General features: G+C 28.8%; 1 protein-coding gene across 1 annotated transcript; it reads left to right on the top strand.

Moving 5' to 3' along the window:
* The first annotated feature begins 7,623 nt into the window (after positions 1-7,623).
* LOC133304181 (heavy metal-associated isoprenylated plant protein 39-like) lies at positions 7,624-11,229 on the top strand. Its single transcript, XM_061504175.1, has 3 exons — positions 7,624-7,867; positions 8,406-8,481; positions 10,534-11,229. Exons 1-3 carry the CDS (start codon positions 7,862-7,864, stop codon positions 10,950-10,952), a joined length of 501 nt encoding a protein of 166 aa, XP_061360159.1. The 5' UTR covers positions 7,624-7,861; the 3' UTR covers positions 10,953-11,229.
* Positions 11,230-17,616: the final 6,387 nt, after the last annotated feature.

The following is a 17,616-nucleotide window of genomic DNA, read 5'->3' on the forward strand; positions in this document are numbered from 1 at the left end:
TATTAGTTTTAATAATTTTGTAATTTTAGTATTTATTTTCGCCCCCTATCATAATTTTTTTTTGGATTTTAGCAATCATTATAATTTGTATAGTGCTTTCAAAAAGTAATTTAGACAAAAGAAGGAATGTTGACTCATACATATCTCACCCTCAACTAATTTGGTACGATTATATTTAAAATAAATAAAATAATTGCAAAACTTCATTATCTACAATTTATTGTGGCAATGGATTAATTTGATAAAGAGGGTGTCATTGGAAAATTATAGTAAAAAAAAGTTCCCAATTTTGCATGGATAGCATGGAGCAGACAAAACATATTCCTTGCAAACCACTTATGAGCCTTACAAGCTACCATCACTCATGTGATTATCATCATATCATCAAATAAAAAGTTGGGCGGGTTTTCTGGATAGCTAGCTACTTGTCACAATGCCCACTTAAATTGCTCGACAGAAATAGGATTACGTATCAGTGTCACAAAATCAAACAATAATCTCAAAAGTAGAAAATATTTCAAAGCAAAAGCGCTTGCATTAATTACGATATGACTTGCATGAATGCTTTGAATACTTCTAATTAATTACTTTTGTCAAACCCCTAGAAATATAGTTTATGATATAATATTGCTTATTGAAGTCCAATAATTTTAGATAACTTTTTATACTTGAATTGAGATAATAAAAATGGGAAATAATACTCTCATGTCACATGAGATACTATCATTTTCTTACACAAATTCGTTTTTTGTGCCAAATAATTTTTCTTTTCTTTTTTAATATAAAATATGGGACCCACATTTAACTTCTCTCTACTTTTTTTCTCTCCTACAATCCTACAACATAAGAAAAGTTAAACTCAATAAAAATATAGTTGAAATATTCAAGTGTGATGAAGTCTCATATTAATTGATAATGGACTAAATGAAATTTATAAAAAAAAAAAAAAAACACATGAACTTAATATCTTCAAATTTTGAGTTGAGATATATTATGAGACACATTTAATATAGTTAATATAACTTAATCCATTAATTGGTGATGGTTCCCTATCATGGATTGCCTCTCAAAACAATATGAATCCTTAAAGTTGACATCCTCTTCAGCCATATTAATTTTCCATAGAGAGATTACATTGAAGCGTTCACATTTTTTGAAACTGTTATCTTCACATTTTATTATCTTTAACAACGAAAGTTGTTAGCGAAACATCAGCAACATATATCTAGCTAGTCTTCCGATTTTACCTTTTGCAACATCTACTCAATATACTACAAGAAATTTTAGAGGTTAAGAAAGCCCCCAGCAAACAAAATACAATAAATACTATATCCGATCGTGAAGCATTAATAATGACTAATGATATCTTTGTTATTTTTTTTTTTGAAGGTTATATCTTGGTTATCTTTAAATCCAAACAAGCACATATAAATACATTCTCATAATAAGGAAAAAATCTATGCTCCACAATACATTTTTTTTTTTACTTTCTTAATGTGTCAAAGATGAAAAGGTTACAATATACTTATGTAAATTGCAAGAACAATTATTTGCTGTAGTCCTGCCAAACGAAAGAATCACCAATTATTTAATGCTATCGTTAATTCTTAATTAGATAAACTTTAGTCCGTCATTAACATAATATTGAAATTTGTTATTTATGCTATCTCCTTTTGCGTTACTCATATATACAATGTAAAGTTACCATAATTTTCTTTTCTTTTTTGATAAAAGAAGAAATTTATTAGACAATAATAAGGAAAATCACAAAAAGGGAAAGTACAAATTGGCACAATGGCATTGCATGATTCACAAATGGGAAAGTGAATCCATGACCATTTGCCTTGACTACAAAAATTCATTATTCCGACATGCTCCAATATATACAATAAAGCATGCATATAGATACACCAACTTTTTCCAATTGTTACTTAAAATTCTCTAGCTAAATATAATTGCAATTTGTGTATATGTTCGATGTTAGTGTTACCAACAACGCTTTGTCATTATGGGGTGCTACATTATTGAAAACAAAAAGTAAAAATGGAATAATTTAAAATACAAAATGGAGTTAATAACGAAGTATGCACATTTTAAAGAAAAATTAGCATTTGACCATGACGGCAGCCGGCGGCAATTCTAAAATATACGGCGGGCGTCGCCGCCAAATTTGCAAAAACTCGAAACTGTAATTTAGAGGTTCAACTGTGGGGTCCACACACCACAAAACGACCACTCTCTCACGGGCCGAATTTATACACGTGAAAGTAGTTCCACGCGCTCACTTGCCACCATGTGTGCGTAGGAAAGTTCTTAGGAGGTAGAAGCATCTTATAATATACCATACCGTATCCCATACTGTACTGTGCAGTATCCGAAAAAAAGTGAAAACGACATAACTATCATTCTGCAAGCACCGCCCCATGGCCCACTAGACGTGGCATTCTCAAATTTCCATTTCTTGCTCTGTAATGAACAGTGTTTAGATTATGATGCAGTTTTCCAAAAAAATAATTGTATTGTATATTTTGTGTATAATTGCAAATATTTTTTTTGTTTGTGCTCTAGAATGTTGCATTTAAAAGACGTTTTAGTTAATAATTGTCATCATGTATGATTTCTTTTCCTTTCTTAATGAATGTTAGTTAGAATATAATGTATATTATAATATTAGAAGGTATATTTTGTTAATCTCATATCTAGTAGATAAGACCAAGTTCATATATTCTATTATTATAAATATAAGTTTTGTGATTATATCGAGACACAATTTTTTTACCCACAAATTGACGTGACTCAGTGATTATAAGTTTAATTTTTAGTATTTTTATTCTATTAATAAATATTAGATGTTATGAAGTTTTTTAATATAAATATATGCAGAACTTTATATTGCCACAATGAATTTTTGTATGAAGGAAAGTATGTAACTTTTTTGTTAGAATTTTTTTTTTTGGAGATTTTTTGTCGTATAATTTAAAGTACAGAATAATACAATTGTATAATGTATATCTTCGATCGAATCCTAATCATCAAATATACGTAATATTTTTTATAAAAATTTAAAATTATGATTAATTTAATTGGAAATTATTAGACATAAAGCTTGCAAATAATTGTATAATATTACACCACATGCATACTGAGTAGACGTCGTACTATTCATGACAAATTCTCCAATATAGAACGCAAACACATAAACAATTAGCCAACATAAAATACTCACTACATTCAAACGCATGTTGGTTTGTATGTGTGCTTTTTATTTATTTATCAATCTGGAAAATAAGATTCCATTCTTCGTAATTTGAAATCAAGTTTAATTTCGTGCTGTAAATTTATTGAACTACCTTTTATTTTAAAATTAACAATTTATTTCGATAACACTGATCACTTTCAGGTTTTGATGAAATTTTTAAAAATAATTGTAGCATCACTTTCAGTTGAAATAAGTTATTTAAAATTTAAATTTGAATTTTTTTTAAGTAAAACAAAGCTTAAGTTTATTACAATAAAATATGTATACTTTATAGTAAGTGTTATAAGTTTGATTTTAGTAAAAAAAAAAAATTAAAGTAACTAAAATAAATTATATTTAAAACTTTCATCTCAAAAATAAATTTTAATAAATTTTAATATGAAACTATATCAATTTAACATTGAATCTATCTTTTGTGTTACTTTTTTATTCAAACGTGCTTTTATTAACAAACTTAATTTTGATAAAAAATAATCAAACATATTTTTTTTGGGGACAAAATTACATTAAACACTATCAAATATGCAGTTGGGTGTCTCAGTTGCATAACCAAACATGATCATATTCTGAGTTTGTAAGAAGCAGCATTTGGAGCTGAAGTCAAATTGTTCAGAAAGGTTGTCTAGTCTTCATATTTAGCGTTTAACATGTCAACATTATGTACTAACACAAATATGTTAGGATTATTGTAATCTTTATTTAGTTTTTTCCCGTTTGATTGATAGTTTGGCTCATGTGATTGGACTAAATATAACACAAAGTCAGGAATAAAATCTTAAGAAAAGGCCAGAATCTACATAATCACGCAAGTACAAATTAAATAAAATGCATGTATTTGGCAATTTAAAAATCTAATACTAATAGTCCAGTATGACATTATGATGATTTATTGTAATGCATGCCATGCGCGATTATAAAAAAATTTATAAGGCAACATGATATTATTTCTTAGTGTGCAACATATTTAAATAATATAATATTTAATCAACCTGAATTCCCATTAAATTAATAAAATGGTCAGATTAATAGTTCCATAATATTTCTACTAATATACGGTACAAATAAACAGTTTGATATAATTTATAAATTAATAAAATAAAAGTATGATAAAATCTTGGAAGATGCTTATATTAGCTAGAAGCCTAGAATTACATTATTTTATGGAAAAAAATATTTTTCCTTTTACAGGACGTAGAGTTGTGTCATTTTAAGATAAAGAAAAACACAACGTAGTATTTTTTTATTTAAGATTTAAATTAAAAAAAATACCTGCTTTCTTGTTGAAAATCGATAATCACACAGAAATCGCAAATGAAAAGAGAAAGAGAGAGAGAGAGAATTGACACATTAATTTACCCTGATTCATTCAATATTGTAGGCTATGTCCAGTTTGTCTGTACTATATTCACCTCGCCGCCACTCATTATAAGTCACTCAATTTACAAGTAGAATATAAATAGGATTTGAAAACCCTAACAACAGCTATTCATGGGCTCAGATCCAAACTACAAAGAAAAAGAAAAAAATACAATAAATCAGAGACGCACAATAATGTCTAACCTCTATGGGTTGGGGGCGCCGCCTCCCGGACCCCCTGCTCACCTAGGAATGAGATCTTAGTTGCCTTTTTGCTGACCCCGACAACAAGGGCCCTTATCAGTATGAGTAGTATAAGCCATGCACGTCCAATATTTTTCTCCTATGATTTTCATTGCTTATATCTTTCTCTCACTTAAAATGACATAACTCTATATCTTTTAAAAGGACAAACACTAAGAGTGAGAGGAATTTTACCTTATTCACACAAGATATGTTTTCTTCTGCATTATTTTATTTTTAGTAATAAAGTTTGAAGACACGAACACGGACAAAAAGAAAATTCTTTGAGGCTACATTTTGTATTACATTAAAAAATAAGGAAGAAAAAGTTAGGGTTTAATATATTGGACACAGATTTAAGAGTGTAAAATTTACTTTTAGCTTTGTTAGGTTGCTTTGATATAAATTTATATTGACTAACAGCAACAGAGCAACCCGAGCCATGGTAAGGTTCATCAATGTTATGTGTTTCTTTAACCCTTGTCACCGGAATAATGTTTCGTGCTTTGGTTTGATAACCATTATCCATTCTTGTTGACGACCAGGATAAGTTGTGTACTAAATTTATTCGGCTTGTTGAGCAAATATAATTAAATGGGTCATATCTGTTATATCTTCTGGACTTGTTTATTTCAACATTGCCATACCGATCACTATTTGCATTCACACGTGAGGGTTCAAATATGTATTTACAATATCATAAACAGTTATAAATGACTGGATTCTTGCATAAAAGAAGTTTATGAATTTTCATAATGCCAAACTTCATACCATAATAAGATTACCTTGAGCAATAAAATTTACTCAGAAAATTCAGTGAAAATTTTTGTCGTAAAAAAAAATTCCGTTGAAATCTTTTTACAAAAAAGAATTCCATTGAAAATTTCAAAAAAAAAATAAAAAAATCCGTGGAAAGTGACAGAAAGAAACGTCCACAATCAACTATCTGTTGAGTATAATATGTTCGACTGAACACTTTGCTAACAAACATAAAATCCCTAATTTCATTTACTAGAAAATTTTTCCTGATTTCACAAAAGTTTAATCCCTTAAAATTAATTTCATCCTTGCCAGTACTCCCTAATCAAACATACCCTAATTACAAAAAAATTCGTAAATAGATAACTTTTGGAATATCTATAGGACTACAATCAAAGCTAGCTCTCGTAAGATGAGTAACTATATTCCAACTTCATTTATTTTAGAATATTCCTATCCCGGGTGCATCAAACAGACATAAGAGAATAAAAAATGAGAGAGGAAACGTTGAAAAAATGGTATCATAGGAAAATATATATTCCCATTGAATAACTATTAGATATTCAACACGAATGGAAAATAGATAATAATTATAAAGTAATAGACTAATTAATATGGAGTCCTAAGAATGGTAAAAATGATATTGATAGAGCTGTCCCAAAATGAATGTACTGAAGACAAATTACATTAGATTGGATAAAAAATAGACTAATTAATAGGAATAAATAAAAAATAATGAAATTTTTAACTAAACAATAAACAGAGAGTATATTATTATTATTTTGTGAATAAATATACATTTAGCATTAAAAAAACACATATAAATATTTTTAAATAATATGAAATTAGGGAAGGGATTTACTTATTTTAGGAGTAAGTCTTGGATACTTAAACTATTTAATAATTATTTGTAAAATATTAATTTTACAAATCTAATAGTTTAATCATTGTAAAATTATTTTGACTGTTATGTATATCAAATTTTAAATGAATTAAATATGTATAGATATATAATCTGACAGTCAACATTTAATTATGTTTCAAAAAACATATAACAATAAAGATGTCCAACAAAGTATCCATTAGTTTTTAAATTATATGATTTGTAAATTTAATCTTATCTAATAAGAACTTTGAATCTAATAATTAGATTGATGAAATATAACTTCATAAAAAAACTATTAAAAAATATAAGTATGACATAATTTACTATTAAAATAAATACATTTTCACTCTATTAATTAAGTATAATATTAAAAAAATTGAATCCTTCTAAAGAAAAGCCTAAAACAAGGGCTTTAATTGCTTTATTGAAATATACATATATATATATGTGTGTATGAGGAGAGATCTTTTTGACTTTAGTATAAAATTAAGAAATTTTACTTTTTATTTTTGTTTTTGATTTTTGTCTATCTAATGATTATAATTTATTTAAAATTTTAGAATTAATAGCTAATTAATTAATATAACTCAATAAATTATAACTATTAGAGCAATAGAAATCAATGACTAAGATTAATAAGACTTTCTAAATTGAGATCCTTTCTTTTATATATATATATATATGTGTGTAGGCCTAGAGCCCTAGAGTGTTCCAATTGGATTAAAATGGTTTGGAAAAAATATATTATACAATTGACTATATAAAAATGTTGTTTTGAAAGCATCTATCAATTTATCCGCATGCTAACATGTTTCAAGAAATTAATAAAAGGGGAAAAAAAACCAAGACCCCAAGTTTAACGTTGTGGGTGGGGCGGCCTTAACGTGCAACTCACACGCTTACCAGGTTTGCGTGGCCTTATGCTGAGAGAGTAATGCCTTTGCTATCAGTGTTTCATGCGTAGAGAGGGGCTCACTCAGCCTCTCTCTCTCATGGCCTATAATTTGTAACCCTACACGCGTTACATTACACTCCTCAAAATCAAATCCTGTATTAAATGTCACACTACATAGTACATAGTACATAGTTTCCTTCTCACACATGTTCTCTCAGCCTTTTCTTTCTCTCTCCTATTCAGCAAGCCTTGTTTTGACTCGCATTTTCTGGCATTAAAGTGTGCCAAGTCCTTCTCTTTATCGTTTCATCAGAGCATTATTCAATTTCGTATTGCACTCTCTCATCTCCCACTATTCATTTTCCTTCTTCTTCTCAGTTCTCTCCATCCTTTTCTCCATTTCTCTGCCATTAATCTGCATATACATATATATATCCTTCCAAAACATATTGGGAAAATAAAAATGAAGGTATGATTCCCACTTTCTAGTTTTGATTCTCTGTTGTTTCATTCTTTCTTTCTTTTTTTCTTCTCTAAAACGGATAATTAATTCACTTTTGAACTTTGACTCAGAACGTTGATTCATTATTGATTCGCATTGAACTTTATGCTTTTCTAATTTTCTTTCTCTCTTTTCCTTTCCTTTGTTTTTTTATATTCTATTCTTTTCTCTTTCTTTTTCCCCCTCCTTATATAAAGATCTGAGTTATGTGTCTGAAATGAATTTTGCTATGTATCCTAAATCAGATTCATGGTTTTCGATTTGATTGAGCTTATGGGGTATCTGTGTGGGATGGATTAGATTTTTTATCTTTTCCAAGATGTAAAGTTGACAGTGCTTATGGTTGGTACTTGGTATATAGAACTTTTGGTTTCAAGTATATCACTTTTGTTTGGTGTTTGGATGGTTCAGATTTTGTGTGTTATTGTATAAATATTTTCCCGCATGATAAGGTTAATTATTTGAATCTGGGCCAAATGAACCACACTCTGATTTTTGCTTGCAGAAGTTTGTACTCAAGTTAGATTTGCCAGATGACAAGGCGAAACAGAAGGCCCTGAAAATAGTCTCTACACTTTCAGGTACCAAATCATTGTTCACCCTTTTCTAAGATACTTCAATATCTAAATTGTTGGTGCCCAAATCAAGTGAATGTTAGAAAATTTTGAGATCTGGGTGTGGGAGAGGGATAGTTAATCTGATAGATGAGGAAACCTACAATATCATTGATACTAGACATTTGAGCAGCAACCTATATGGTTATTTTAACAAGTTTCATTTTGGTCCCGTAAAATAATTTAGCACTATAATTCTAATCATATTATATGTCATGCTCTTGAAAAAAAAATTAATTTTTTAAAATACTTAATTATTATAATAATCAAACTTGTTAAATGCGTACTACACATGATGCGATAATATTATAATTTTTTTCTTTCTAAAAGTGAATAAAAATTAAATCTTATTTTAATTATTTTACTAGATATAACCATATTAAATGTGAGAGAGAATTCTTACTATCAAAATTTTCTACTGCCAACTTACTACCTATTTAATCATCATTGGATCAAAGAGAGAGAATGCTAAAAAGTTTTTGAAAAAAAAGAAAATATTGATCCAATGATGATTAGATAGGTAGTGAGTTGATAGTAAAAAATTTTGGTAGTAAAAATATCTCTCCTCGTTAAATATTCGAAATCTTATATTGCATACGATCTCGAGTCTCGGATTAAGGACGAAGACATACCAAATGCGTTATACACTTATACTTAACAAACTAATTTGATATTATCTAATAATTATTTTTCTTTCTTTCATCTAAAAAAAATATTTATCTTTTTATTTTATTTTATTATTATTTTTATTGATGAAAAGTAAAAAGGCAAACAATCCAACTATCCAAGATAAAAGTGTAGGTATATCATCAGAAACGCGGAAGCGCATCGAACCGACACGACGAGGGAAAAGATTAACCTTCATCGTTTTGATTACCTGGAAGGGCGTAGTTGTGTGACCACGAACAATAGTTGTTCCCTCTATGATCGATCTTCCAGACTATCTCTCGAGGAGGATGAGATGGTTGTGTGGGCAACCGTTCAGATGATGAACTCTTGGGTTTGTTTCTAATGATCTGTTCACCTTAGAGGCACAAGAGGAGAAAACTGTGAATATATACCTTAGGTCTTAGACATAACTCAACCCTAAGCCTCATGGGCTCAAGTGTCACTGAAGTCCAATAGGACTTTAGTGACCAAAAGAGCATATATCCAACAAAAAGTTAGGATGTCATCATGTTGTCCTTGGGTTATATTAAAATATTTTGAAATGGGTTTACGTGTTTCGGAAGAAAAATGGTTTGTTGCATTCATATTTGTAGTACTTAAATGGGTACCACAAGGCAGCTCATGAAATAATTTAGAATAGTGAAATTTTATGGTGTTTCTTGTTATTGGTACCTCTAATTTTTTACAGTTTATTATGAATGAAGTAAAAAAAAATGGGGTTAATTGAGTTGCGAATTTTAGAAAAATACATGTGGTGTTTAAAATAATCAAAAGACAAGATCCAATTCAAAAAAAGAAAAAAGAAAAAAGAAAATCCTAATGCTCTGCTTAAACTTTTCGCATGCCTACTTTCAGGTAATTTCACTTAACATGATATTTTTTTATTTTATTTTTTTGGAATGAAACCTATGACCTCACGTAGATTACCCAAATCCCTTACCTCTAAATCAATTGTAACGGCTTTAACATGATAGTTTTTACTAGTCAACTTTTAACTAATAATTTATTCAACATTGTGTCTTGAATTTGAATGAAAAATTTAAAGGTCAAGAAGAGCAATTCCAACTGAAGAGAGGTACCGTTATCTACATGGACCTTGGTTACTACATATTGCTCCCAAAAGATGAGGTTTATAGGAAGACAACATAACTGTCTTATAGGAAGACAGTTCTTGTTTGACTTGTTTGTTCTATTTGTGTTTGTATTAGCCTCCTCCACATTTGAAGTTGTAGTTTGATAATTTGTATAACAGTATTCATATGGAGAAACATATTTATTCTCTTAAAAGTATTTTTCATTTTCATAAAATTAACAAAGAACTCCTAACTATCAACCTCTGTAACCATGTAGGGATTGATGCCATCTCCATGGACATGAAGGAGAAGAAATTAACAGTGATAGGAACTGTAGATCCTGTGAATGTGGTGAGCAAATTGCGCAAATACTGGCCAACAGATATAGTCTTAGTAGGACCAGCAAAGGAGCCAGAGAAGAAAGAAGAGCCAAAGAAAGAAGAAGGAAAGAAGGAGGAAGAGAAGAAAGAAGAGCCAAAGAGTGAGGAAGACAAGAAAGGAGAGGAGAAGAAGGAAGAACCAAAGAAAGAAGAAGAGAAGAAGGAAGAAAAGAAAGAAGATGAGAAGAAGAAAGAGCCTGCCCCAGATCCTATTTTAGAAATGGTTAAGGCTTATAAAGCATATAATCCACACATGACCACATATTACCATGTTCAAAGCATGGAAGAGAATCCAAATGCTTGTGTCATATGTTAAATAAAAAAGATGTGGAAACATAAGGGAAAGACATATATATAAAAGCTTTCTCAACTTGTAATGGAATCAACTATCTTTAATGAATTATAGGAGGCTACAACAATCAAGAAGATAGATACTCCTTGTATATAATGTGGTGATGCCTCGTTTAGTTGTTTTGAGACCAGTTTAGCAATGTGTAGAGAGAAGGAATAAAATTTTGGGGAATTTGTTTTGAAAAGAACAGAAATGTAATTCATACTATTTTTCAGTTAAATTAGAATTAGTACTTAGTTTGTATGGTGATGTCAAGAAAAATTATATGGAGAAAATTGAAAACGCTAGGCTTATGCTTTTATTACATGGCAGGTTATATTTACAAACTTTTTTGTTTACAAACTCTTACAAATTACACTAAGTATGACCGGTCATACTTTAATCATACAGTGTACAACCGGTCGTACGTAATGTAATTTGCAAAAAAAAATTTGTAAACGGATCCTGTCCCTTTATTATAATAGTGAAATGTTAGCACACTCATTGCCACTTCATGACATGAAGAAAATGTTTCTTTCTTTCTTTTTTTTATTCTGTGGCATTGTCATGTCCTTTGTCATGTGGGACATGGTGGCTGAAAAGCAAGGTACTCCCCATGGGGTTGAGATTTGAGGGTGGGACACTATTTTTTGTTTCCTTTTTTCAGAACTCTGTTTTCCCCTGCATTTGTGTCGCAAATAGGAAGTGCAGTGAAGACTATACAGTTAAAATAGAATTGAAAACAATTAATAATTGACATACTTTATTTAACGTGAAAAATCCTAAACTGCTGAAAGAAAAAATTACAGATAAGAATAGAAAATGTTTTACTAAAAATAAATTACAACTCGTACATTTTTTCTTGCTCTTTTTAACTTTACACGGCTTATGGGATTCTTTGGTCCCATTGGTTCATATATGTATTGAATGATTGAAGTTTCATGGTCCCCATGCTGTAATTGGTCGGTGTAAGTTATCATCATCATCATTTTTTTTTTCATTGGCTTCCTGAGCCATCACACTATCTAGCTTGTTGGGAAGCATGTAGCTTATGGAATTTTCTGCTCGTAGAATCATTATTTTGTTGATTGTTTGGAAGGTGTGGTTCATGCCTATCTATCTATCACATTGTTGCGTGCTCTATAAGTGGCAAGTGTATGAGTCATACAAATAATAAAAATAATAAAAGGGATAAGAAAAATATCGTTTCCAATTGGATTAATTTAAATAATAAATTTGGGTATATAAAAATAACTAGAAGTAATTCAAATAAGAAGTAAAATTAAATTAATTTAAAGTAAGAATAAAATTAAGAATGTTAAGATTAGATCAAGAGTTATAAAAAATAAATAGTGGGAATTTCAACTTTGCCTGATTTTTTTTTTTTTGTGAAATTTAATTTAAATTCATAATTAATTATCCTTTCAATATCCCCAACTAAATTAGCATAATCAGATAAAACTCAATTTCTTGACATTCTAACCATTTACTCCCTTTCAAGAAACGTAATGTCTTAGTATCTCTTAGAAGGGATTAAGCATTACAAATAAAGAATTATTGAGATTATATATATATATATATATATATATATATATATATATATATATATATATATGTATATATATATATTTATTTATCCTATTGTCATACATAAACCTTACTAAGAGCATTACTCATAGAATAATTCACTTAATATTAAAAGGAAATCTTGTATTAATAAGATAAAAAAAAGCTGCATAAGATTCAATAGGATTTCATCTAATCCTAACTCAAAAAAATTAGAAAGACATAACAATTTCAAAAGCAATAGGAATAGAGAAGGCTTGCATACCAAAAAAAAAGAAAAAAAAAAGAAGGCTTTCCTGACTCAATCTTGCCTTCCGCGATCTCTGAAGCTCTTTAGGAGTAATTTTGCAATTATGATCCTTTAACTGGCAAGTCTGCACACAACTTTCGTGTTTCAGGTATCACTTGAGATATATTTGTCCGATTTACATAATTTTGATCTGGTTAGAAAGATAAAAGAAAAATTTACAATTTTTATACAGAACTCAAGATCCTAGATCATTTGATAAACTAAGAATTTATTACATATATATGTTTATTTTTTAGGTTTATTATTTCTTATATTATAAGAGATAAATTTATCTCTCATACACACATAAAAATATGTGAGACGCATATTTTTTTCTCTTTCTATTCTCGTCACATGAGCTCATATGAACCTCACATATTTTTATGTATGTGTAGAAGATAAATCTATCTCTTATAACATAAGAAATACTTTTTTTTAGATAGAAATGTAAACTGAAAAAATAACTCAATACAAAACTTACCAAAACTCACAACCACTAAACCTTTATTTTTTACTACATTACTTAGTGGTGTACATTTAAAGTAATCGCCTCATTCTTAATTTTTTTTTTTCTTCCTCCCTAAAGACAATAACCTAAGCTACTATACCTTAACTTTTAGGTGGCAGGTCGTCTTAGCTTTTGTTTTCATCCTCAATCCACATGGAGACAACCCTCACTGTTTGTACTTCTTATACACTACAAGGTAAAGGCGTGTGATTAAATAATTGTAAATAGTGCTGTACAGATTAGCGTTTGAACTATCTATTACCTCGGAATTTCTTAATGTGCTTTAGAATTATCGTGGTTCTTCCACTTAATTTAAATTTTTTTTCTCTTCTCTTTTTTCTTTTCTCAAATTTTTTTTATTTCTCTCACTTCAGTCTCACCAAATTTTTTTTGATTCGGAACCACTATAACTTCGCTCCTATTACCTCAGAGCTAGAGTCTGATTTAACTTATTTTTCACTTTCCATGGTTTTAAGAGAAAATATTTTGGTACATCGTATGTATATAATTTGATACATTTTTTTCATATTTGGAAAACTTTTCACTATTTTTTTTTTAAAAATTCTTCCACGTTAAAAAAATTAATGTATTAAGTTGGGTACATTTGATGCACTAAAATTTTATTCATTTTAAGGGATATAATGGGGAATTTCATTAAAAAATAAATCAAAACTATCGGAATATATACTCCAGAAGAGCGAATTAAAATGCCTATGTTTTCCAATTTCAACGCCCTTAAGCATACTTTAGGCAGAACTGCAACAGTTAATCACAATCTTAATCATTATACGTCATTGGTGATATGTGTAGAGTTGACTATTTTTTATTTTTATTTTTTTGGAAAAGTGTAGAATTGACTATTTGATTTGGTCGGTGAGTTCATAATTAATCTTTGTCCTTTGTCATTCCACTATTGGAATCAATTTCAAGAAAAGGAAGAAGAAGAAAAGGTATGAAATATATTCATAAATATATGGCAGGAAATATCCAGCAGTTACAAGTTAGCAAAAGCAAATGTTAAAAAATAAGTAAATTACCTTACCTGTCCTTAAATGAAATGTTAAGTGTTTACTCTTTTATTTTTGTTTTAAAATATACAAACACGTTTCTAATCAAATATTCACATAATGAAGCATGTTATCTTTGGTTTTTATCAATATCTAAATATATAAGTTCATGGATGTACAAAAAAAATACATGTAAAGTATTAAAAACAGCTTGTCAGTGTTGAATATACGTGTATAATTGAAGGGAAATAATTATCTCATGTTGCATCAGATAATTATCTCATGCAACAGAGACAAAATAATGAAGTTCACTATTTTTTCTTTTTTAAAAAAAGTAGTGGATCCCACAATCTTATATCTGTTGTATGAGATAATTATTTCATGCAACATATGAGATTAATAGATCCCATAATGGAATGATAACTAAGTTCCGTATGGGGGGAGTGTGCATACGAAGTACAAGTGCAAACACGTAAGAAACTTATCCTTAAGGTATTATATTATATCCAATAATGTAGTGACTAAAAGAAATTGAGCAGAGTGTCAAGACTTTTGGGTTTTGATTATGCTAGTTGTTGATGCAACGAGTTGGAGTCAACACTGATGCAGAAAAGGAGTATGAACACAAAGGATAGTGTTTTACCAGACTTAATGTATCATAAAATAGTTTTCATACTGAATCAATATGATTTAACATTTTTACATTTCTATTTTTTTTAGAAATAGTTTTTATTTTTAATAATAACATATCTCTAAGCATTATTTTCATTAATAACTTAAGAGGCCGTTTAGCTGAGCTTTTTTCTAACTTAAAAGCTAGAGATAAAATAAGAGCTTAAAAATAATGCTTAGCTTCAAACCTACATTAAAGGTGAAGCTCTAAATAAGGTGTTTGGTGAAATAATTTATATAAATATTGTTAATTCAAATTAAAATTATCATATATGGTACATAAATACAAATATATACATTACTAAGGAAGGCTCATATAAATACAAATATTATTTTGAAAATGAAAAAGATAAAATTTTAATAATACTTATTTTTAATACATTTAAAAATAAAAAAAATGTATTTAAATACTGATATATCAATTTATAAATAATATACTTATCGATATAATAATTTTTATTTTTTAATATACTAAATATTGAAAAATAAATATTTGTAGCAACTTACACATGAGACTTAGTTACATGACCTGTACTTGATAGGAAAATAAATCACATCATGAGTTGCATGTGTGCTTTTTTAAAATAAGCAAAAAAACAAAAACAAAAACAAAAAAACTTGAAGCTGCTGTTGAGAATTTTTCATAAAAATTACTTTTATTTTTTTTTCTTAATTAAAAAAGGGAAAAAAAATTTCTGATGTTACTTAATATAACTTTATCTAATGTTCATCAAAACGACGTCGTTTTGGGATTGAAAAATTAAAAAATTAGAGTGATAAAGACTATTATAACCCTGAAATAAATTAAAATTACAAAAATACCATGATTTCCGTCCCAAAACGACGTCGTTTTGATGAACATTAAATAAAGTTATCTAAAGTAACATCAGAAAAAACAAACCCATTTAAAAAACTATTTTTTAAGATAAAGGACACAAGTTATATTTTTTTAACAGTTTTAACTATAAATTCTCGGGAATACATAGTTATAATATTAAAGTTGTACTTTTTTTTTCTCTTTTCAAAAATTGGCTACTGATTTAGTAAGTGATAAAAGTACAACTTTAATATTATAACTATGCATTTTCGAGAATATATAGTTAAAAACGGCTAAAAGAATACAATCTTCTGTTCTTTAAAAGGACATTCCTATTTTTTCTTATATATTATTTTTATTTTTTGAAAAATGTTATAATTACCACCAGTTAAATTTATCACTTTATAACCAAACTAATTACCGTTGAGTTAAATCCAATATTATGGCTAAAATTCAATTCTTATAATCTTAATTTTTCACTTTCTCTCTCTCACCTTCTCTCCATCCTCCCCCTCTAGGTTTGCAAACCAAATCATTGTTACGCAAAAAGAAGATTAAAAAAAATCTAAATTTGTCTCAACTATTTCATAGAAATGGGGGGTTTCAATTTTTTCCCATTTTTTTTCTTAATTTCTTTTTTGTCATTTATGCAATTCGAATCACAATATTCACTAATCCTGCAAATGAAAAGACTACTGTCACATTATCATTGAAAAAAGTGGCTTTTAGTTTGCAATTCAAATCACAATTTTCTGATCAATACATCACTGCAAATTTTATGTAGGCAAAATAGCAAATAATTGCGATTAAGCTTTTGCTAAGAAATGACAACCGTCTCCTCCCCACTTCCGCTTTTGATCTTGATCTCCAATTATGTGTGTTTTTTATTTTATCGCCACACGTAACGCTGATGCAAACGCAATTCCACGCTTGGTGTAAGGGAGATAAAGCAAAACAAAGGCGATAGCAAGGAGGTTAGAAACGATGAAGACGGGAGAGAGATTAAAAAATTGTAATTGATTGAAGCCGTTGTATCTAATACTGATCTAAGAGTGATTAGCTTGATTATAAAAATGATAAACTTATCGCCCTCGACTCACCAAAAAACGAATCAGCCCGTCCCGAACCTATTTTACTCTAACCCTTCCCGTCCAGTTATCAATCCACCAAAAAATGAACTAACCCGTCCCACATATTTTTAAAAGTGGATTGTAAAGCTTAACCCACCGAGCTGAACTCTCTTTTTTTTTTTTCATAAATATATTTTTAAAAGTTAAAATTATTTTGTATTTAAATATAGTACTTAAAAATACTTTTTAAGTATAAAATTATATGGATATATAAATTAAAAATTAATTTTTATATATAAAATTGTTGGAAATGCAACGAGGGAGCCCAAAACCCTTTGCAAAGGGTACATCCACCAAATGGGCCAAATGACAAACCATAATAAGTGGGCCGACACCACATCTCAACCCAAAACCTTAAGGCTGTAGGTTTATGGGTCTTTTGCACTTATATGGTCATCACTTGGTCTATGTCTAGTCTATGTGATACTTCTTTACAACTCATACTTGATTATTTCCAACAAAAATTACTAAAATGGACATATTATAATAATAATAATAATAATAGTAATAGTAGTAGTAGGTGATGGGAGTGGAGTGGGATGAAATTGAATTTTGAGAGAAATATTTAATTTTTAATTATAATTTTTTTTAATTTTTTTTGAAATGTTGGCTTGTTTGTCAAAAAAAAATGTTGGCTTAGAAAAAAAATATAGCATTTTT

This window comes from Gastrolobium bilobum, unplaced genomic scaffold (assembly GCF_033153095.1).
Source record: "Gastrolobium bilobum isolate Gb01-03AN ecotype WA unplaced genomic scaffold, APGP_CSIRO_Gbil_v1 utg12837, whole genome shotgun sequence".
NCBI classification, from domain to species: domain Eukaryota; kingdom Viridiplantae; phylum Streptophyta; class Magnoliopsida; order Fabales; family Fabaceae; genus Gastrolobium; species Gastrolobium bilobum.